Below are 22,737 nucleotides of genomic sequence, written 5' to 3' on the forward strand. Positions count from 1 at the left end.
GAAGTGGGCAGATTCGATCTTAGAAGAGTGAGGGGATTATTCTCTCGGACCCGAAGGAAGCCTGGCTGGCAAGGTTCTGGGAAAAGGATTCTCTTCCCACCTCTCCACAGCACGCTTTCCCAGTGGCCCAGCAAGAAGTTACCTGCCTTGCCTTAGGAAGGGGGCCCGGCTCGCCCGCGGGTGGTTGAGGTGAGGAAGGCAGAGAAACGGCCGCCGGGGGCGCTCGCCCGTGAGGGGCATGGCCGCCAGATGGCGCCGGCTTGCCTGCTCTCTGCAAGGCTCTCCCAACCCCTCACCCTGTCCCACACCCAGCGCCGCGCCAGCCCGGGGGCGGCGTGAGTCAGGGGCGGCAGCGGCTTGCACCTGGGCGGGGAAGAGGTGGGGAGGAGAAGAGGGTAGGACGCAGCCCGGCCCGCCCTGCCCTCTGGCCCCGGGGAGGGAGCGGCGGCGGGAACAAGACATTCCCTGCCCGGGGACGCGGGAGGGGAGGGGAGGGCTGAGAGCAGAACGGCACCCCTAGCTGGGCGGGGCCCCTCCCGCTGCCCCCAGGGGAAGGCGAGCCAATCAAGCCACCCCGCCCCCTTCTTCTCCAGGACCCCATGACTCAGCGCTGGGAGCAGGGCGGAGGGGGACGAGGATGGCTCTTTCCTTACAGGTCCAGTCCCCCAATCAGTCAAGATTCTGCCTTGCTTTCCCCCACCTACCCTTCTTTTGCCGCCCCTCTTTGCATAATTCACTGCCAGGAAAAGAGAACAGAAACCAGGAAGGAGGGGTCTCGGAAGGGAGGGGCAGTCCTTCACCCCCTTACACAGCCAAAGCCCCAAGGGGCATGGGGGCAGGGCGAGGCTTTGGTCCCAAGCCCCCCACCCCCTAGAAACCCGCATTGCCGAAGAGGGACCCAACAAATCAGAAATACATTATTGCTTCTACTCCCCAGGCACAGCTGGGGACAAGGACCCCACCTTTACAATAGAGCTCTAAATATATACATAATATATGGATCACTCCTTGGGAGATCACCCCAGTCTGGGGAGCCTTTGCCCCAAAACCTTCTCAGCTTGGAACTGGAATGAGGGTTCTGGGGAGAAGGGGCTGATTTCTGACGCCAGGGAGGCTCAGTGCTCTGACCCCAGCTCTGTCTGTCCTGCAGGCTCCCACTGCTTGGCATGGGCGCCGTGCACCCCCCCTCACCCCACCCCGCCCCCACTCCAGCCTTGTGCTGCTCCAGCCTGGCCACTCATCCCTCTTTAAGAGGACTCCATGGCACCTTCAGCCTGAGGAGTTGTGGGCGCCCCCTCCTCCTCATCGTCATCAGGGGGCCCCGGGGTGGAGGCAGGTTGCCCAGTGGGGGCCGACTGCTCCCAGAGTCGAGCCAGAGAGAGGCGGAAAGTGTCCAAGTGGCCATTGGAGAGGTCGAGACCAGCAGGCGACTGGGTGGCGGCAGAGGGTGGTGGATAGTGGGGTGGTGCATCGTCCTTGCGGCGGCGTCTGGTGCGCACCTCCAGGCAGTTCTGGCCCTTGAGGTGGCGCTGCAGGTGGTCCTCCTTGGCGAAAGCCTTGTGGCACAGGTGGCACTCATAGGGCCGGTCCCCTGTGTGCAGGTGCATGTGGTTCTTGAGGTCGTAGCTGTGCAGGAAGCGGGCTGGGCAGTGCGGGCACGAGTAGGGGCGCTCTCCAGTGTGCTTCCGCATGTGGATCTTCAGCTTGTCATTCCTGGTACAGGCAGGGGTAAGGGGCAAGAGGGATGTTCAGAATGGGGTCCTTGGCTTGTCCCAGCCCTTGTCCTACTCCCATCCTCAACATTTGTCTCCCCCTTATTGTCCCAGAATACCCTTGCTGATCTGTCCTCAGCTTAGCTGGGCCCAGCCACCACCCACTCTCTCCAGCACAGCCTTCTTAGACACCAAATCTTTCATGCCTCAGATCTGCCCCTCTTGACTCCTTTTCTCCTGGTCTTCCTATCCTGGTCTCTCTCTTCACTCCAGTGGCCCGTACCCCAGCAGACCCTCCAGGATCACCTACCTCCCCACCTCAGGTCTCGTAACACCGTTCTCCATCCCCCCATGACATGACCCCTGCTGGGACCCTTCCCCACTAGTGCTCACCGGGTAAAGCGGACACCGCAGACCTCACAGGCAAAGGGCTTCTCGCCTGTATGGGTCCTCATGTGGCGTGGCAGTTTGCCTGCCCCGTGGATGATCTTGTGGCAGACGGGGCACTCCTGGGGCATCTGGGAGCGGCGTTTGCGCACCAGTTTGTCTTGGCCATCCAGGCCTGGTGCCAGGGCATCCTGGTGCAGGGAACTTAGGTAGGCCATCAAGTCAGGATCGATGGCATCCTCATCTGAGCCCAGCTCCTCTGGGGACAGGCTGACCTGCGGCAGCCTGTATGGTGGGGGGTATACCAACTCCTCCTCCTCTTCCTCGCCTTCATAGGGCTCGTAGCTCAGGGACCCCTCATCAGGGGGTGAGGTATTCCCTGTGGGAGGGCTGTAGCTGTCTCCCAGCCCACTGCCCCCACTGCTTCCCACTCTGCCTGCCACCTCCTCCTCCTCGTAGGCCAAAGGATGGGTGGGTACTGCGGGCACTTCGGGTACTAGGTGGTTTGCCCGTGCCCCCTTGGTCTGCAGGAAAGCTTTTCGGGGCTTGCGGCTACGGCGGGCAACAGGCCGAGGTGGTGGTGGTGGAGGTGGTGGCGGCGGCGGTGGGAGGGGCACCTGTGGAGGGCTGTCTTCACCATTGGAAACTCCCGAGGCTGTGGCAGTGGCAAAGGCTTCCAGATACTGGCGGGCTCGCTCACAGTCATCCTCATCAGGGCTAGGAGCTTCTAGCCCGCTGCCCTGCAAGATCTCCATGCAGGCGGCGATGACACAGGGGATCTCCAGCAGCTGGGCAGCCTGGAGCACTGCCGGCATGTTGGCGCTGCTGGTGGTCAGTGTAGCTGTATAGGCAAACTCAAGTAGGGCACCTAGGGCCTCTGGCCCCACAAAGTCCAGCTCACACACACCAGCCCCTGCTCCCCCAATGGCTGTCCCACCCCCAGCCCCCATGACTGCTCCACCACCGCCCTCAGTGAAGAGCTTCTTGAAGTAGTGGCTGCAAGCAGCGAGCACAGCCCGGTGGGTACGGTATTCAAGGCCCTGCGTCCGGATGGTGAGGTCACATAGGTGGCCCAGCTGGCGCTGCTCATTGAGGCAGCTCAGGAGCTCACTGCTGTGGTCAGGGAATGGAATCCCAATCAGGTCGTCTTCAGGGCTCCCCATCTTCTCCTGCGGGGTCAAGTAGAGGGAAAGGGTACTCAGCCCTGCAAGGGAGTCCAAGGAAGAAATACCAACACTGGCTAAGGCTCCTGATGCCAGATACTCTTGTATGCTCTTTACACTCATTTACGCTTCCACAACCCTCTGACGTAACGGTTATCACTGATTTCACAGAACGAGGATAAGACAAGGGAAATGACTTTCCAAGTTAAGCAGGACGGGGTTCAAAAAACAGGCAGAAGGCCCAGAGTCCGTGTTCCTCACCACTGTTCAGCCTCTGTGAGAGCTCGCGCCCTGGTTTTCTGGCCCTTGCCTAGAGACCCATCTGTTTCACCTGCCCCGTTCCCCATCCCTTGGAAGGAGCACTGGACTGGGAGAGAGGATGCCTGGGTCCTCGTTCAGGCTTCATGAAGATTTGGCTGAAGGACTGTGGGTGGCTGTGGCAGCCAGCCTCAGTCATCTGAAAAATGGGTTAACAGTCTGTGATGGAACCTATCAGCCCAGAGAGAGGCCAATGAGACTTCAGATTCACACTGGACCAAGGTCTGCTGGAGGCATGTCAGGTGCTTTAACTCAAGTTATCTCTCTAAAGCATTTCGTACACTGTAAAACACTGCACACAGGAGAGGCAGCTTCCCGGCACCCTCTTCCTCCTCCCGCCCCTCCTCCACCACTAAAAATGCATCCCTTCTTCTATATTCCCTCTTCTAGAGGCCAAAAGGGAAACAGCTCCCAGCATCCCGTGCCCCCCCCCCACATCCTTCCCTCCCCCACAGGGCCAAGGAGAAGCAGTGCTTTGCTGGGGTGTCGCTGGCGCGGGTGCTTCCTGCCCCCGCACAGATAAGCATCGTCCCCACCCCTCCCCCACTGCCAATAGGCCAAGTTCCAGTCCCACCCCTTTCCACCTCTGCTGCTACCACCACCACCACCACCACCATCACCCCACCTCTCCTCCCTTCCCATTCCTGGCCAGTCAGGAGAGCCTCCCGAACTCTAGAGGGCCATCTTCCAAACTCTATGCTTTCCCCCACAAGGCATGGCAACAGAAGGCAGAGAGGCAGCTGCCAGCAATCCCAAGGCTGCTGGAGGTAGGGGAACGGGTAGTGGAGTGAGCCTGGCCTGGAGGTGTAGAGATCTGCTTCAGGTCCTGGCTCTGCTACTAGTTTGCTGAATGAGCTTGGGCAAGTCAGTTCTCTTTGTGCTTCAGTCTTCTTAGCTGTACAAGGGGGTGGGAGTAGAAGCCCTAAGGGCTCAGCCCTTTAGCCTTGACATTTGGTGGGTCTGAAACAACTGGAGATAGAGTTGGGGCCTGGAAGGAACAGGGCTCTGCAGTCAGCCAGGCTCAAGTTTGAATCCTCATTCTGCGCTGATTAGCTCTGTGACCTTAAACAAGTGATTTAATCTCTGAACCTCCTTCCTCATCTATAATGTGGAATAATTCCAGCTGATTCCTAGGATGGTAGTGACGAGGTTAAATGAGACCAAGTGCGGCCCAGTGCCTGACACACACTATGGGTTCAGTAAATGCTCTGGCCTTGGGAAGGAGAAGCAAGGCCTTGCCTGAGGGCAGATTCCACTGTGCACAGGGACTCTGCTGGGAAAACTGCTTGGAGACTGGTCTGTCTCCCTCCCTCAAATCACCCCCAGGGAATCAGGTTGCTAACGGCTACATGACCTTGGACAAGTCACTTCCTTTTCCAAGGAGGCCTGTTTCCTCAGCTGTAATATTAAAGACTGACCTAGATGATTTTTAGGACAAGTCCCACTGACATTTTGTTGGTGTTTTTTTATGCCACTCCCAATCGCTGCTCAGCCCTGGTCACCAATGGGTAAAGGTATGTTGGGGTGGCGGGGGGGTGGTTGGTGGAGTCAAGGGCCACACATTTCCTCTTTAGGACAGAAGAACTGCATTGTCTGTGCCTTTCTCCCTGCCTGACACCGGCATGGCGATGCAAAAACACCTGCACAAAAGCCCTGAGCGATCAGCACCCATGTATCTATCTTGGCTTATAAGCCACACCTAGGTACCCTTAGAATAGTCTGCCCGTTCCCCGCTTAAGTCCCCAAATCACTTCTCTCCCTGGGGGCCAAGCAGTGCGGGAGCTCTCCAGTCCCCTTTGGTTCTCTTGCATGTACATTACAAATAGTTCAAGTGGCAAAGGGCTCCTGGACTCAGGAACAAACAAAAACTCAGTGGGCAGCAGCAGCGATGGCCACTTAAGAAGTAGTGGGCACCTTCCTGGACCCAGGTGGATGCTGTCCCTTCAAAGGGGGCCGGGCAGCGCTGTCCTTACTGTCCATTGGCCAGGAGCTGGACACCCAAAGGCACGTGGCTCCCCTATCTCCCTCCTTCCCTCCCCACCCTACCCATTCCTGCTGCTAAGCTCGCCTTTCTCCCACCCCAGGGCCGATTCCATGGCAACTTGTGGCGGGGCACTGACCCTGCTGTCAGGTCAGAGGCTCAGGCTGGTTCACCGACTCACAAGGGCTTGGGCAAGGGTGGGTATTTAACCCATTAGGTCCTACTCCAATGCCCATGGCCACCAGGTAGCAACGAAGGAGGGGAGAGGCAGAGGACACACGTGGGAAGGGCGGGTATTCATACAGTTCTCTAGCTTCTGGGAAACTCCCCCAGCCCTTACCCAGGGCTCTGGCACCCATGCCAACTTAGGTGCCACCTGGAACTCTACCGGTGCCAACCAGGCCAAGGGGGCACTCCTAGCCCCATCACCTGGAAGGGGTGGGTGGGGTGGAGGCCTCCCCCTTCTTTCTGCCAGGGTGGGGCACTAGTGCCAGGACGCCCACCCCACTTTAGGCACCCTTCCCACCTCTGCATCCCAGAGAGCCCAGCCCCCTGACGCCCCATGAGGGCGGCCCATCCCCACCCAGCCTGGCATGCCCCCTCTTGCTAAGACCTTGTGGGCATGGGTGTGTGTGGTGGTTGGAGGGGCAGCTATGCCAGGGAACCAGGCGAGGTCTGTTTGGTCTGTTTGCCTGGTAGGGGGAAGAGCTGGGGGCCCCGCCCCATCACTCCCCCCTTTCCCGCCACCCCCCCAGGCTCCCCTCACTGTCAGGCCTGCTAGACCGGCCAAGCCAGTGGGCAGCTCTCTTGAAACTGGGCCCTGAGTCAAGCCTGCCCCGTCGTTGGTAGTGGGAAGACTCGGGGTGAGAAAGGTGGGATGAAGCAAAGGTGGGAGCCCCTATCAACTACCTCTGTGTCCAAGGACACCTGCCAGGGTACGTCCACCACCAAGAACCAAAAGGTAGAGGACAGCGGCCCTAGCTGGACAAGGAAAAGGAGGCCAGGACTCTCTCCAGGGCTGACCTCAGGCGTTGTCCAGTGCAGGGGGCACCAAGGCCAACATTGCTGGCTTGAGCCAGCTGAAGAGCAGGGATACGAGGCCCTGAACAGGGCAGCTGAGTAAAGCTGGCCCCCCTTCCCTACACCCTGGGGATTAGGGGAGTGAGGCTTAGTGTGGGGGGCAGCAGGCGGAACCAGGATTAGCAGTGGAGAAAATAGATATGGGCCTGAGACACAGGCACACAGAGCCCCCCCTTCACGCTCCAAGCCCCCCCCCAACCCCTCCTCCAGGCTCTGCTAGGGAGCCTGAAGGGAGCGTGGCCAGGCTTCTCCAGGTGCAGCGGCTTGGGGTGAGGGAGAATAAGGACCAGGCTGCGATATCCTCCTGTCAGGGGTGATGGAGAGACCGGGGGCTCTTCCTGATGCCATGGCACCTTGGCCAGCCACCCCTCCCCCTTACTTCTTTCTCCATGCTATCCCTCAGCTCCCACCCCAACTCTAGCCTCAGGTTCTCTTCCTGTTTTTTTGGAACTAAGTTTGCACGAAGGCATGGCTTTGGCCTGTGGCTGGACCAGGGGGCTGGGGAAACAGGACAGCCAGTCCAAAGTCCTCAGGGATCCAGGAGTCCTAGTTCCCGAGCTTCTCCCACCCCTCAGGGCCTCTGGGGCCCAGGGGCTGAAGCCATCTGGACTGCCTAGTTGGGAAGGCAGGGCGAAGGGCTGAGGTGACTGCCCTGGTTGCTGGCAGGGCCTTGCAGGAGAGGCCCTCTGCCCACGGATGCCCAAGGCCTTTACGGAGCCCTTCTTTCCCCATCCTAGCCCCTCCAAAGCTGGTGCACGACTTCCCCATCCCCCATATGCCGCTTCCCCCCTCCTAACCTCACCACCCCCAGCACTCACACTTCCTGGGGGCCTAGGCGGGGAAGAGAGACCGCAAGCCACGAAGGGGGAAGGAGGCAAGGGGAGCTGGCTGCTTCCCGGTGCTGTGGGGGTTAAGCCTTTCCTGCCTCAAAATCCCCGATTCCTGGTGCTTCAACTCCTGACATGAGGGAGACCTCAGTGTTCCCCCACATTTTCTTTTCCGTGACACCAGCCCTGGCCCTCAGCCTCTCAGCCTGCATCAGGGAACTATGATGGAGCTAAAAGATGGCGGAGGAGGGAATGGGGGCACCTCCCTCTTTCCCAGCCTTCTCCCCCTTATGTTGGGGGACGCCTGCTCATAAGCCACTTTGCACTCTTGGTCCCTTTTCTTGGCTCCCTATTCTGTCGCCTTAGTGCCTTCTACGACCCTTGTCCCCTCTCTGCCACTCGTCCTCGGCTTTCCTTCCTTGGGCCCTTGCCTGGCTCCTGCCTCCTCTACGGCATCTGTGTCGGGGTCCTCCTAGAAACCACCTCTGCCTCTCCTTTTCCCTTTCAGTTCCCTCTTTCAGGTCTCTCCCACTTTCTCTACTTTGCCCTACTCCAGGGACCTTTTCTCTTCTTCTGAGGCAGGCTCAGTGTAGAGAGGGGCAGAGGAATTAAATCAAGGAGCCTGGCTTGCTGCCTCCACCGCCTGGTCTTGCCATGGGATGGCCGCATTTAGGGCACCTGTGCCTCCCTTCTGGATGAAGCACAGGACCAAAATTTGGGGGCCAGGTGGGGAGGATGGGTGGAGGGGGCCCAGTGAGAGCGGATGTGTGGGGTGGGGTGGGGTGGGGAGGACAACCTAGGCCTCTCTGCCCGTCAGAGTTTCCAGCCCTGAAGCTGCTGGACTTTCCCCAGAAGGTGCCCACCCTGAGCCAGGCAACCGTGCACTTGGGTAGACCCTGGCCATCAGGGCTCCCAGCTAGGTTTGCCTGGGATTGCCAGCTCCTCTTACGGCCTAAGGAGATGGCACAGGGTGCCAGGGTCTGCCCTGTGCCCACCCCCTCCCCCCAGCCTAGTGTCTCTGGCTGGGTAACTGAGCCGGCTGGTAACCCCACACCCGCCAAGCCGAGAGCAGAAACCTGAGCCCCCCAGCCCCAGAGGACACCCCAGCTCGATCCCCGGAGCCCGGCTCCCTGCCAGCCTGTCCAACCTCTTGTCCTGGCCCAGCAATCCGCGGCCCCTGTAGGCCCCTTCTTCTGCTCTCCTGTCCTCCTGCGTCTGTACCCTGGACGCTGAACCTTTCCCATCCTCCAGCTCCTCAGAACCTCAGCTCCCCAGAACCTCAGCTCCCTAAACTCCCCTGGGCAGTTTGGACACCCTCTTCCTAGCCTATTTTTCAGTCCCTCTCTGACCCTTATCCAACTCTAGGCCTTCAAGCCTCCCCTAGGGCCTGATCTCCCAAGGCAGAGCGGGGCCTACTCACCTGAACGCCGAGGGGCCTTGCCGGCAACCAACTCCTCTTGGCCCCTGGGGGGAGCAGGTTGGGAGGGGTGGAGGAGGGCCAGGCTGGGGGGTAGGTAGGGTGGTTGTTCCCCGCTCCAGCTCCCTCCTTCAAAGGGGCCGCCCACGACCTGGTCCAGCCCCTCCCCCCTACAGCCTTAACCCTCTGGGTGCTATCCCCCCTCCCCCCAGCTTGGAGGGAGGGGTTACCAGAGGGCTGGTAGCGTGGGAGACGGCCTAGAGTCTCTGCCTGTGCGGTGCCCGAAGGCCGGGCTAAACCTACCCCCGCCTGTCCTTAGTCCTAAAAGGGGAAAAAGGTGAGCAGGAGGAAAGGTAGGAGCTAGGACAGTCCAGGAGGACAGAGGTGAGGAGGAGCAATGGGAGAGGCTGCTGGAGGTGGGACTGGGGAGAAGGAAGAAGGGAGGGGAGGGGACAGAAGGCGGCAGTGGCCAGAAGAGGGAGGAGGGGAACCTTGGACAGTCAGTGCCAAGGGTGACAGGTGCCCAGGTCCCAGCCCCTCAGGGCATGTGGTGCGGTAGGGGACCACAAGGAGGCCCTCCAGACCCCAGCAGGCCTCTCAGCCCCCTTGGGAGCTGGCCGAATTCTCCCCACCCTATACTGGGCTGGGGCCCTTAGGGGCTGGGCAAGGCAGCACCCCGCCCTCCCCATGCCTCACCCCAAACCCACTCACATACCACAGTTCTTTGCTCTGGCGCCAGCCCCTGCCAACCAGGCCAGGGGGCAGCACTTGTGCCAGCCCCCAATGGCCAAGGGGATCGGGGGGACAGAACTGGCCTGAGGAGGGTGGGCAGATGGGGGGAGCTGTGGGCACCGAAAGAGGAAGAAGCCGAGAGGGGGCATCTGCTGGGAAGCACGCCTAGCCCCACCCCTTGCGCAAGCAAGCTGCTGCCACCCTGGCCGGTTGGGTGGGACCCGCCTGGGCCTGAGGGGCAACTCGGGAGGGCTCTGAGCCCAGAGATGGGTGGGCCACAAAGTCCCACTTCAACAACCTCAGGGGTCTCTTATTCCTGGAGTGGGTGGCACCCCAGTGTCAAACCCTAGGCCATCCCAAATCCTGCTGGGCTAGGAGAAACCACAGAAATGCCCCCCAAAATATCCCTTCCCCTTTCCCCCCAACAGCTGCTGGCTCAATGCCGCTGGCCTGCTGCCCCTCACCAGCTCCCGTCCCGGTTGGCACCTACCCACCAGGATGCTGGCAGTCGTGCCCTCTCTCCCTCCTACCCCCCTGCTCCCAGCGCCCCATGCCAACTGTGGGCCTGGGGTGGGGGAGGGTCACCCCTGTGCTGTGGTGCCAGCCAGGCGGGCCTAGGCCCCTAGGTCCTACAGATAAGGCCCAAGACCCTGTTCTCAAGCCATCTCCTCCAGAGGCAGCACATGGGTCAGGGCCTCTACGAAGACAGCCCAGGGGGCTACCGGCAGCCTGATGGACAGGTATTGAAAGCTCCACTCCCAAAGGTTGGGGCCAGTGTCTCTCCCTGCCACCAGGTGCCAGCCTCCCAGCATTCCCCCTGCCCAAGCATTTGCTTGGGCACCAAAGTCCCTGCAATTCTTGAAAGGCTTAATGCCAGAAGGCTAAGAGGGAGTGGGGTGGGGCTGCTGTCTGCCCTTTGATCCCCATAAAGGAGGGAACCAGCCTAGAGGGCAGGGGACAGGGAAGGAGTCCATGGGGCCCCTCCATTTCACCCTTGCCAGGGGCAGCAGGGCAGGGTGTGGGGATCCCTTGGGTGGGGCCCTAAGGTGACTACAGGTAGCATGTCTCAGCAGGTGACATGGATGTCAATCATGGGTACCTGGTGTACAGGGGAACAGGATGACAAGAACTGGGTTGGAGGAGAGAAGATGCAGAGGGTACCCATGATCCAGTTCATCCCAATCCTTGCTTTTACTCCCATCCAGAAACATGTCCAGATTTAGCCTAATTGAGAGATCAAGGACTACAACTCCCAGTATGCACTACAATTGCTTTGCATGTACCTTGGGAGTTGTAGTTCCCTTGAGAAGCCGTGTGCTCGCTCTTCTCTTCCCCGAGCCTTACTGATGGGGTGGGGAGGGCAGAGCAGAGGACCTGGTCACGAATCTCCAAGGGGACTGTGTTTAGAAGATGTTAACAGGCTAGGAGGTCCATAGTTGGGGGAGAGGACCCCTGCTCCCAGGCAAAGGGGGAGGAAAGGAGGAAGGAAGGAAGAGAGGATGTCTGTTGAAAGGGGCATAGGGGTGGGGAGGAGTGGAGGGGGGGCAGTGGAAACAGGAAGGAAACCAAAGCCAGAGACATGAGGTCTAAAGCAAGGGCCTGGTGGAGTCCCTCTCGGAGGCCTGGCAGGGACTGGGAAGGCTTTTTCCCCTGCCAGTCTGGTGGCTTGGGGAAGCATAAAAGGAATTAGTGATGTCAAGTGATGGTAAAATGGTGTTTGTAGGGGGCCACTGGTTCAGTTGGCCTGCTACCCGCCCTTTTTTGTTTGCAGTACCCTAACGCCTGGGTCTGGCACAGGTATTTGCGGGCTGGGTAGTTCTCAAGGCTGACTCGGTTCTGGGATGCCAGCAGGCAGAGGAAGGGGCTGGGGGAGATCAGGGCCAGGCCTGGGGGGAGTTGGTGGAGTGAGAGATGTGTGGGGTCAGGCCCAGGTGTGAAGTCAGGAAATTGTGCTGGCAAATGAGGACCCTATCCTCCAGCGCAGGGATGATGGCAACTGGGAGGCTTCATCAAAGAGAGGGCTGAGATGCCAAGGCTGTCAACCTTTCACCCACCTCGGGCTATGGGACAGAATGAAGAGGGCATTTCTCTGGTCCCCCTGTGGTATTTGCTAAGGGGAGCTTCCTCCTGTGCCAAAAAGCCTGTGAACATTAAAGGTGGGAAACTAGGGGCCAGGTGGCAGCTGGGTGTCTTTCTTTAGTGGGAGTTGAGGTCAGAAGTGGGCAGGGGCTCTGCTTTGAGGCCTCTTTGCTTGGGTTCCCCAAGGCTCTAAGGCAGATGCTTATAGGCCCCAGGCAAGCCCTGAGTCTGGCTGGGTGGGGGGGGTCTTTCTTGATCCTCTGAAGCCCTTGATGGTGGACTACAGTAGTTCTAACCCCTTCCCCCCAGTCCCCCAGGCCCGCCTTGGCGCCTGGCCGCCTGTGTGTTGGCAGGACTTGGGGGTGGGGGGGCCGCGAGGCAACTTCAAACTGTCCGGGCAAAACGTCAAGTTTACTCACGAGTTTACTCAGCAGAAGGAGGGGGAAGAGGCCAGGGCAGGCACACCCCATGCCAGGGTCCTATCCGTCCCCACCTTCCTCCCTTACCCTCCTCTCCAGCCCTAGGCCAAAACAGGCATAGGCCACAAGGCCTGGTGGCAGAGCAGTCCTAACTCTCAGAAGGTCAGGGAACCAAGCAGGCCAGAGGCAGGCAGCCCTGAAGCAGGCCCAGAGGCTTCTATTAGAGGGCAGTGCCCTGCCTGGAGTCCATTCACTACCCATCTTGGGGCCTCGGCCTTGGGCCAGAACTGGGTCTTTCAGCCACCGAGGAGGAGGCAGTACCAGGCCAGGCCTCTTCTATCTCAAGAGTCCCCTAGGCAGTGACTTCTGACCCCAAATGCCCAGTCCTTGGCTGTGCCTCAGGCAGCATGATGCCATCTGGGCTGCCATAGAATCAGAGGCTGCCCTTTCGGCCTTGGCTTGGAATGGGGGGCTAGCGCCCTATCTGACCTACTTCCCTTTCCTCTCCACCTGCTTTCACTCTCTGTTTCTCTCTTCCAGCCTTCACTGTCCCCTCAGGGGCACTCCGTCCCCCATGCCTGCTGGGCCCCCCTCCCCCATCCTTCCCCAGGGTGCCAAGTGCAAGCACACAAAGGGCCCGATGGTGCATTGTTAGCCCAGCCCCCGCTGCCCGCCGCGCCCTCCTGGGGCGGGCACTAGGCCAAGGAGGAGCTGGGGGCCCTGGGTGCCAGGGGGCACTACAGGGAAGGGAGAAGAGGTCAGCACCTGTTCCAGACGCCGGGGTGCACATCAGCCAGGGCTGAGTAGCGATGAGAGTGCCCCACCAGAGCAGGCCTCTCTCCTTGACACCTGAGCATAGTGGGCAATGCCTTCTTTCTTCCCCAGAGCCCCTCTCTGTTGGCATTAACCCTCTCCTGACCCTTGCATTAAGGCTGGGGGTGTGGTACCCAAGGGAAGGGACAGTGTCTGGGGGTGCCAGCAGGCTGCATCGTGCCCACAGCAACCATGTAACAGAGGCACGCTGGGGAAGCTGGGGTCCCGGGGGCCAGGGACAGGAGGCAGTGACAGAGATTTCTTCTTGTTTCATCAGCTGCTCCAGAGGGAGCCCCCTGCCCTTCTTCTCAGTCACCTCTGAGGAGGAAAACTAACTACACCCAAACTTAGTTACAAGTATGTCCCTCTCCAGACCAGCACAACACTCCTTATGCCCACTCTCCCCTCCCAACCTGATGCCCACTCCATGCCAGCTTTCCCAGCAGTGCCAGGCAGGTACAGGGGTGACCAAACCAGTTGGTGAGTGTGGGGGAGCACGAGGCAACCCCATAATCCTCCAGGCCTCACCCTCACACACATACATCCTTAGGGAACAGAGAGTTCCCATCTTGGTTTAACCCATCACTGCCCAATCTGGCTACCCCAGCCCCTGATAAACTGTCTCCCTCCTCCAGGAATAAGTTGGGGGAAGGGGAAATAGCTGCGCTGACTCATTCCCATTCTCAGCTGCAGCTAAGGGTCTCTAAGGCATTAGGGTGGGGGTCAATTCAAGAACGCCCTCCACCTGGCCCGGAAGCCAGGACAGCCTGCTGGTCTCCCCCTCTCTCCAGCACCCACTTCCGGTGTCCCAAACTAGGTCAGCAGTGCTCGTTTCCTGTGGGTCAGCTAGCACCAGCGCCTCTGCCCCTCCCCTGCTCCGGACCCAGGCTCCCCGCCCCCCCCCCCCGGGCGCCCCGAGGTCTCACCACGTCTCAGCCGCCCTTTGATACGTGGGGGTTGTGCGGACGGGGGGCAGGGGACCCGCCCTCTCTCCAAACACCAGCAGGGCCGGGGCGCCTGGGCAGGCACGTGTCCGGGCACAACCCGCTGCCCACGCCGCCCCCCCAACTCCCGCCACCGCCCCCCCACCGCTGGCCGGGACACGTCGCTTGCCGACTTGGGGTGGGGTGGGAGGAAAGAAAGCTGGAATTGGAAGGCAGCGCCCTCGACCCCGTTGAATGGCAGCCCTCTCCCAGCAGCGCTTACTGGAGGCTCTACAACACAGTAGCGACCCCCGTTCTGGGTAGGGGCAGGTGCGCCGGAGCCAGTAGGGGTGCGAGTAGTAGGCAGAATCCGTCCCAGTAACCCACCCTCACCCTTGGGTTCTAGGGCATGAGTTGGCTTTGAAAAGGTGGCGGCGGGACTTAAGCCCGAGGAAGGGAGTGGAATTGAGGGACGGCGGAGAGAGAGGTTGTTCTATGTCGCTCGGAGGCTGTCGCTGAGCCCCACTACCGGAGAGAGCGCGGCTCTGGAAGCGCAAGAAACCGAATAGTCTAGCTGGTAACTTTCCCCCCGGCCGCGGCTCCTCCTGCGCTCCCCCCACCCCCCTTGAAACTGGCTTGGGTCCAACCCACAGCGCCAGGGGGCGCGGGGCGGGGGGAGCGCGTTGTCCTAGTTAGAGTCCGACAGCGTTTCCATTTCCTCAACTCAGTCGGGCCGGGGGTCTACCCCTAAAGTCACGCAGGAGACTGAGGGAGCGCTCAGCGCCGCCTGGCCCTCTAGGCATCCCGGAGCCGCCAGTCTGTCTGAGCCCTGAAGTGCAGAGAAAGTTTCTGGGGACCCTCCGCCCCGAGTTGGGAGCGGCCGCAGTTCCTTCTCTACCTTTCTTCCCAGTTAAAATCAATTCCAAAGAGCCGGGATATTGGAAAGGCACTGGGAAGGGGAGTGGTGGGAATCTAGTCTGCATGCATGTGTGTGGGGGGGGTCCCACGTACAGGACGGACGAAGGACACTGCAGTACTCTGGAGTCTGGGGGACCCCGAGGCAGGAGACAAAAGTGGGGTACACTTACCTCTCCGCCGTGGGGTCCGCTGTCTGGAGCTGCTGAGGCACAGAGTGTAGGGAGAAGCGTGTCCCCCGCCAGGCCCGGGGGCTTGGGGCCCTGCTCCGGTCCTGGTCAGAAGGCCGCGGTCAGTCGCTCGCCGCTCTCTGCTGGGGGGCTCCTCCTCCGCAGCCCTCTGCCTCCTCCTGCCGCCCGCCCCCCCCCTCGGCCGCGAGAACCGTACATTCACCTGGCTCCCACCCGCCCCCCCTCAGGGCCCGCCTCACCTGTCCTGCTGTCTCACCTGTCCTCCTGCTTGCTTTCCCCCCATCCCTCCCCTCCCTCCCCCCGCCCCCTGCCACCCCCTAAACTCCCCCCTCAACCCTTAGCAACACCCTCTGTCACTTCCTGGTTTTTCACCCGCCCCCCCAGGCCCCCCTCCCTCCACCCAATAAGGACATAAACTTCAACCCCTTGGTCCAGCCAGTCCCAGCAGGGCGCAGATGGGTCCCTCCCTCCTTTTTCGCTCCCTTCGTCCAAGCTCTTACTTTGCTCTCCGAGGCTTTCCTACCCTCCTCTTTCCCCACCCTCTTTTCTTCTGTCTCTTTCTCCCTTCACCTGCCGCGGGAGTCCCTTCGCCCCGTGTCTGTCTGTCTGTCTCTCTCCCTCTCTCTTCTCTAGCCCCTATGTCTCTCTTCTAGCCCCCATCTCTCGCGGTCCACCTTAACTCGAGCTCCGCCCCGGACCCCGATCCAGCCCTCCGCTGCGGCTCCTCCCCGCCCCGGGCACTCCTCCGCCCCGTCTGTCCATTGGCCTTAACACCCGCCCATCTCAACTGGGTCCCGCCTGGCGTTCGGCTAGGGAGGGGACGGAGCCGAGGGGCAGGCCTGAAAGCTGGAGGAGGGGAAGGGGGAGGGGGGAGTGTCCGCAGCCGCCGGACAACCGAGCACCCCCATCAAAGGCTCCCAATCCTCCAAGAGGGGCTTCTATAGGGTCAACACTTCAGAAGGGAAGGGTATGAGAGGTGAAAGATAGGCTAGGTGGGGGTGAGGCGGGGACTTAGGGGACTGAGGTGGGGGGGGTCCCGTGAGGGGCTATAATCAGGTCAGGGCCCCGGGAGATAGGGGGAGGGGAGCTACCAGGACCTCGGCTCCAGCTCCTTCGCCCCATCCCACCCATTCCCTTCAAAGGGAGCGGGGGAGTTGTGCTGCGGGCACCCTGCGTCCCTCCCCACGCGTGACGGCGCCCCGCGGGGAGGGATCCGCGCCCTGGGCAAGCAGCCTCTACGCTCCAGCCTTTGCCGCTGCGGCCTTGGCGTTGTCAGAGGGGAGGGGCCGGTATCGCGAAGGGGGAGGGGGAGGCGCGCTCGCTCCCGCTCCGCGCCTCCACCTCACCAGTTCCCGAAGTGGAGAAACTGAGTCTCCGAGGAGGAAGGACCTCTTGATTGGGATTCGCTGAGACCCAGATGGGGAGGGGGGCCCTGGGTGTTTTAGGTGGGTTTGGAGGGGACTAGGATACGAATTTCAGTGCCCTCCAACTGAGGAAGGTATTCTGTGTGGGACGCTTCCAGCTGGGCCTGCAGTGCTACGTACCCCAAAGAGCCCCTCCCATTAGTGTAAAACAATCAAATGTGGACACCTCGGGCCGGGTTCTGATACCGCGGCCGGGTTCTGCTACCGACTGGCCGAACTGGGTGGGACTCGCTTTCTCTTCCCCCAACCCCCTCCGCAGGGGGGCTCCCTCCCTTTCCAGCAGGTGGCTCCGCGGGACACCAGCTCAACCTGTTGGACCACAATGGGCGGTGCCAGGGTGGCCCTGGCCCTCACCCGGGCTGACCCGGGATCCCCGCGCAGGGGGAGGGACCGGGACTCTGTCCCTCCCTCCCGTCTCGGGCCGTGACTCAGCCTCGGGGCCGCTGCCCTGCGTTCTAGCCAGAGGCGGAAAGTGTGAGGCGCCCCTGAGGGCCCAGGCCAAACTAAACAGCCCCCCACCCCAGACATTATCTCACTGGAGAATTGGGGGGGGGGCTATAGGAAGGAGGGGTAGCAGCAGGCATGGGGTGCTCCCGCTAGGGTAATCCGCTCCGGGTTTTCCTGTCGTCCCTGCCCCCCTTGGGTCCCAAGGTTGGTCACTACTCCGGGTTTTCTTCTTGGCCCCGCCGGTCACATCCCGGTTGGTGAGGGCCCGGAGTCAGTGGGGTCCAGGCCAGGGTTTTCCCCTCCCTTTTCCAGACGTTGGGGTCGCGCTAGCCTGGAGAACGGCAGTGCCAGGGGCGAGACAGCGGTGCCAGATACACCAGTGGAATGGAGAAGGGTCTGCTTCGGGGAGGGCGGGGGCATGGTCAAGGGAAAGGAGGGCGGGAGAGTGCCCCGGGAGGGCAGAGCTAGGGCCTCCAGAGGCAATAGAAGGGCGGGTGCCTTTCTTGGCACTAGACTTTAGGTACAGATAAGCAAACGGTGCCCAATGCCTAGGGCTCACCCTGTCATCTTTGGGGATAGCGTCCGAGGTCTTGCTGGACCCAACTTGGATCTTTCAGCAGCTGAGATGTCATTCCTTACTTGATTCTCGACAGACCTAGAACCTCCTGATAGTTCCTCTGTGACCCTCTCCTACGTTTCTCTTAAGCTAGTCCACACATCTCCCTTCCTTGCTCAGAAGTCGAAGGGGGGAACCCCGACTTGAAATTCCCGTCTACCCACCCCCCAACTCCGGGCCCTCGCCGCGCCAAACCACCGAGACAGCTGCGGCCGAGAAACGCTGACTGGGGGCCCCCGCCCCCTCCCACGACACCCGGGCTGGGCCCCAGGGGCCTGCCGCCACCCCCACTCTGCCCCCAGGCCCAGGCTGGAACTGGGAACTGGAGGGCAGGTGTTGTGCCTTCAGGGGTCTCCTGGGGATAGGGGAGCGTCCCAGTTTCATACGTTCTAACATATCTTCAGGCGACCAACTAGACCTTAATTTTGGGGGGAAAGTAGCAGGGTGAGTAAATACCCGGAGAATGCAGTGTTTGATCAAAGAGAAGGATGAAAGGCCGGCTGGAAGCTAACCCTCCTAGGGAGGTCCGATACCTGGGGCTGGCTGGGGACAGCGAATCTGAGTGACGGCTGGCTGGGCCACGTGCTCCAAAGGGCATCCGCAGAGGAATTAGATGCTTGCAAAGACTAGAGGAGAGAGGGCTTCGGGCGGGAGAAAAGGCAAGGTTCTGCCTGGGCGGGGTCCTGAGTGAGTGGGTCTGGGGGCCTGTTCTGGAATAGGGGCGGGGGGCGAGCTGGAAGTGGAGTGTCAGCCTGCGCTAGGTGCCCACCTCTTCCCTGCTACCCCCCCTTCCCCCTACTGCCTCCGCTTCCCTCGAAAAACCCGCCGCCCAGGAAACCGCTGGGGGCGCTCAGACCGCAGCCCCACCCCACCCCCCGCCCGCCGCCCTCCGGTGCCCCCACCGCGACCGCCCAACCCACCTGAAGGGGCCGTGGCTGCAAGGGTTGCCCACCTCCCGCCGACTCCCCCCACACCTGCGGGCGGCACTATTTATAACTCGGCGCCTATTCCGGGCCTCTCTTGGCGGGAGCGGGCTGCCGCGCAGCGCTAATCGTCGCTGGGATCTCTGCGCCCCCCAGGGCCAGGGGAGATAAATTTAGCTTCAGGAAGCTCGGGGGAACATTTTCCAAAACTCCACGTCCCAGAGACAGCTAATCAGAACCCCTCTGCTCTCAGTTTCCCTCTGGCCAACCACCAGGCGGCGCAGGTCCCCAGGTTCCTGGAACAGAGCTGAGAGTTTGGGGCACAGCTTTGTAGCTGGTTTAAGTAAAGAGTTGAAGGCAAAATATGGAAGGGTACTGAGGGCTGGAGGTCAGAGTATCCACAGAATGACCTGAAGAATGGGCATACTTCTAACACTCTGGAGCACAAAGCCTCAGTTGGGAGTAATTGAGAAAGGGGCTGGCGACTAATGCCTTTTGAAGAGGAAATAACTCAAGAAAACGAGATGCAAATAGGGACGGAAGTAAGAGCCTATGCCTTTGGGGGTCTGTATGCTGGTGCTAGTGAAACGAGAGCCACAATCCCCTTTACAACCGCCTTGCTGAGAAATCATGGAATCTTCCCAAAATCATTACTATAATGTCCAATTTACTGCACATGACTCCTCAGACCACCTCGCTATGACCCCTCTCCTCCACGTGCTTTTTGTAGACCATTGAGGGTCTTATATCCTAAGAAATCAGCCTGGCCGCTCCTCCTTAAGGCCATTGTCCTTGGGAGTCACTTCCAGCTCTGCCATATTTCATTCCCTATTTGATCCCAACCATTCCCCTACCCCTTGTGGCCACTAGAGGGCCTCAGGGAGCAGAGGGGTAGGTGACATCTTACCCATCCCTTTATTTTGGCTCTCTGCTTCCCTTTACCCTTGCCTCTCTACAGCACCCCCTACCCTCTCCTGACAGCTCTCTAGCGAGTTCCTGAGAGAGTAGTTTGGGCACTCAAAACCTGGGTTTACTTTAATTGGAAAGAGAAAATTGCAGGGAGGGAAGCTGCTGCATCTTTTTTCCCTTTTACAGGAGTGAGGAGGCTACCATCTACTGGCCTGTGTGGATTGGGTAAAAATGGGGGAAGCTGGGGCCCCCAAATGTGCTTGGGAAACCAAGAACAAGGAGAGCTTAGGGTTCAGGTGGCAGTGGGAGAGCATGGAGTGGGTGCAGAATGGAGGTGACAGTCCTTTCCATACTTTTGCTTACCTGGTCCTGCCTCCCAGGCCACCTAAGCTACCATCCCAGCACCAGTTCCAAAGAAGGCAGGCTAATTGAAAGAAGCCCTGAATTTGAGATGAGAAAATCTGGATTTACTAAATGACTACCCTACCAGAGTGTGCTGTGGGTAAGACTTTGGATGGGTCACTTTAACTTTCTGGGCCTGTTTCCTTCACATTAAAATGGGATAATTATCTTTGTTCTGTCTACTTTTGAAGTGGACTTTTGTGAAGCTCAAAGCACTTTGTAGTGTGAAAAGCGCTCTCAGAATGGTTTGTGAGGTTTTTGTTATTCTCCCCATACCTCTCAGTCTTTCCACATTCAGGGCTCTCTTTTCAGCTTTGCCACTCCACTTGGGCCACTGGAAGTCTCTACTCTTCTCCTTCAGCTTCTCACCACAGGCCATAACCCTGGGCCCTGACTTCTTCCACTTATCACTCCTCCAGTGGTGTTGGCAGACATCCCCTCCCTTGGCCAAGGCCCTTGTGCTCATAACTCTCAGACTCCAGGATCCACCTCCAGGCACTACTCAGCGTGGTGGGAGTGGGGCCTAAGAAAGGAAAAGGAGGCAGAAGGCCAGGGAAGGCCTGGAGCTGTCCAAGAAGGGAACAGGTTATGAGCCCCAGATTCAGGTGGGAAGATAAATTATGTGTCCACCTCCACACTCGCCTCTCTCTGGTTGATTCAGGACCTTACCCCTTTTCACTGATGTGCCCTGGGATGAGGGTGGGGCTCTGAAGGGACCAGGCAAGAACAATGACCTGCATTTTGTGAATGCCTAGCGAGGGTGCTGAGCTGCCAGGGATAAGAAGTAATCTTCAGTTGGCGTACTATGCTGCCACAAAAAAGAGTGGGCAGGCTCTAAATGTACTGATGTGAAATCCTGTATAAGGTACATTAAGGGGAAAAAGCAAGGTGCAGAACCATGTGTAGAGTATATTATCAACTAAAAGGATAAGTGTATGCAGGATCCAGCCCCTTCTCACCACTGCTATTACTGTAAGTCTGCTCTGAGGCACCAGCATCTCTGGCCTGGACTGTGCCCATTACCTCTTAATAGGTCTCTCCTGTGCTCTCCTTGCTCCTCTGTCTGTTTTCAACACAGCAGCCAGTGTGAGCCTTTTAAATAAAAAAATCAGTTCACGCTCAATACCCTGCAATAACTCCTCATAAAAATCTCAAGTTCTTACCACAGTTTACTAGGCCCTCTGTGACCTGCCTCTATTCACATGCCCAGTTCAACTTTTTCCTTTTCCCATAGTAGCTATCATCTAATAACATCTCTAATTTTTAAAATATTCTATTTTCTGTACCCACCCACCAGAAAGTAAGCTCACAGGGATCTCTTTTGTTCATTGCTGTATTCAAAGCACCCCACTGGTAAAAAGTAGATGCTTAATATTTGTTAAGTGAATGAATATGCAGTATATGCATAGACTATTTCTCCAAGAAACTAGTAACCATGGTTACCTCCAGGGAGGCGAGCTGGGGGCTGGAGGATAGGTGTAGGAGGGAGCTTTACTTTTTATTATCAGAATCCTTTACTACTCTATCCCTGGCTGATGTGGCTCAGTGGATTGAGTGCTGGCCTGTGAACCAAAGGATCGCTGGTTCGATGCCCAGTCTAGGGCACATGCCTGGGTTTGCAGGCCAGGTCCCCAGTGGTGGTGGGGGGGGGGAGGCGCATAAGAGGCAACCACACATTGACGTTTCTCTCTCTCTCTCTACTTCCCTTCCCTCTCTAAAAATAAATAAATAAAATCTTAAAAAAAAAAGAATCCTTTATCCTAGGCATATATTACCTTCACAAAAAGAAAAATAAAGTAAGCCCAGAGAAAAAGAGTTAACTAAGAAGGCTGAGGAATAGCTGGCCCCTGGGAGTGAGGGGAAGGCCGCATATACCATCTTCAGGCCCGTTCTTCAGGAGCGAGATAGGGACAATAACAGCCCCAAGCAGGGGCCAGGGAACGATGACTAGATATCCCAGGGACACTGTGAACAGGCCCTATGGCTGGCTCTGAGGTTGTAGGGGGCCAATGTCAGCAAGCATGAGTAAGCATGAGCAAGACAGTGTAAATGGCTCATGTGTACCTACCATCGGGAGTAATTCAGGGAAAACAATTGTTGGTGGCTGCCAGGGGGAAGTAAAGAGTTGATTCTGCTCCTCCTGGCTGTTTGTCTCCTGTGATAAGCCTGAGGGACCTGTGTGGCCACATAGGTGCCTTTTTCTTGCAGCTTTGTGAGCTGGAGGAGGAGGGCCCTCACCTCCTCCATGAACTGGAGACTAGCATCAGCCCAGGGCTTTCCCCCAAGATCCTCAGGGGCAGGAGCTGGCTAGACTAGGTCTCCTATTTGTGTTCCCATCCTAATGCACAGGGACTCACAAAAGACCCCACCTAAGCTGGGCCTCTCCCTACCCACAAGTTGGGAGGAACCTGGCCTTTCCACCCTCCCTACTCAGGCACCAGTGAGTCAGGAAACCTGACTTTCAGTCTCGGTTCCATCTAGGACAACTTCCTTCCCTCCCTGGTCAGCACACTGGCTTCAATACCCTTCCAGTGCCGACTTTTTCTGATTGCCCTATAGACACAGAGAATTTTTGGCCTCAAGTCCTATTTATTATATATATAGTTCAGGGATTCTCAGAGATATTAGGGGGCAGCCCATTCCTGGCACAAAGAGGGTATGATAAGATCAACCATCTGGGCTGGTGGGGTCACTGTGCCAGGCTTGGAGGAATGCCAGGTCCTATTGCAGTCTTATTGGGACTATAGAGGCCAAGGTCCTGCACACCAGAGGCCCACCAGAGGTGGGGGCTGGGGACAGAGGCTCAGTGATGAGGCAGGTCTGACAGACGACACCAATGCAAAGCAGGATCCAAACTTCACTTGTTTGTGGCCCATTCTTTGCAGCTGACCCCAGGAGTCTTGATGGGGTTTGGGCTGGGAACTAAAAAAGAGAACAGAAAGCTGAGGGATAGGCTCTTCCACAGAAGCTGCAGCCATGCCTCCTGTCTGTTTGCTCTACCCTGCTCAGCTGGGTGATGCCGGCTGCGGTGCCGGTGGGGAGGCCGTTCTCTGCTGCCA

At 58.9% G+C, this 22,737-nt stretch overlaps 1 protein-coding gene across 3 annotated transcripts; it reads right to left on the minus strand.

Annotated features, from left to right (window-relative positions):
* Positions 1 to 917: 917 nt before the first annotated feature.
* ZBTB7B (zinc finger and BTB domain containing 7B) lies at positions 918 to 15,236 on the minus strand. Of its 3 annotated transcripts, none has more exons than XM_054562956.1 (4): positions 15,197 to 15,236; positions 14,940 to 15,040; positions 2,106 to 3,268; positions 918 to 1,713 (listed from the first exon to the last, which is right to left on the minus strand). In XM_054562956.1, exons 3-4 carry the CDS (start codon positions 3,260 to 3,262, stop codon positions 1,248 to 1,250), a joined length of 1,623 nt encoding a protein of 540 aa, XP_054418931.1. In that variant the 5' UTR covers positions 3,263 to 3,268; positions 14,940 to 15,040; positions 15,197 to 15,236; the 3' UTR covers positions 918 to 1,247. The 3 variants fall into 3 exon arrangements, with proteins under 3 accessions (XP_054418931.1, XP_054418932.1, XP_054418933.1); XM_054562957.1 differs by having other exon boundaries at positions 15,214 to 15,231; XM_054562958.1 differs by having other exon boundaries at positions 2,106 to 3,303; positions 15,197 to 15,230.
* Positions 15,237 to 22,737: the final 7,501 nt, after the last annotated feature.

Source organism: Pteronotus mesoamericanus, unplaced genomic scaffold (assembly GCF_021234165.1).
Source record: "Pteronotus mesoamericanus isolate MK-2021 breed Mesoamerican mustached bat unplaced genomic scaffold, CSHL_Meso_final scaffold_705, whole genome shotgun sequence".
NCBI lineage: Eukaryota > Metazoa > Chordata > Mammalia > Chiroptera > Mormoopidae > Pteronotus > Pteronotus mesoamericanus.

Coding starts and splice junctions, on each gene's coding strand:
- ZBTB7B (XM_054562956.1), bottom strand. CDS start 3,262: ATGGGGAGCCCTGAAGACGACCTGATTGGGATTCCATTCCCTGACCAC. Junction 1,714..2,105: donor TGCGGTGTCCGCTTTACCCG/GTGAGCACTAGT, acceptor TGCCTGTACCAG/GAATGACAAGCTGAAGATCC.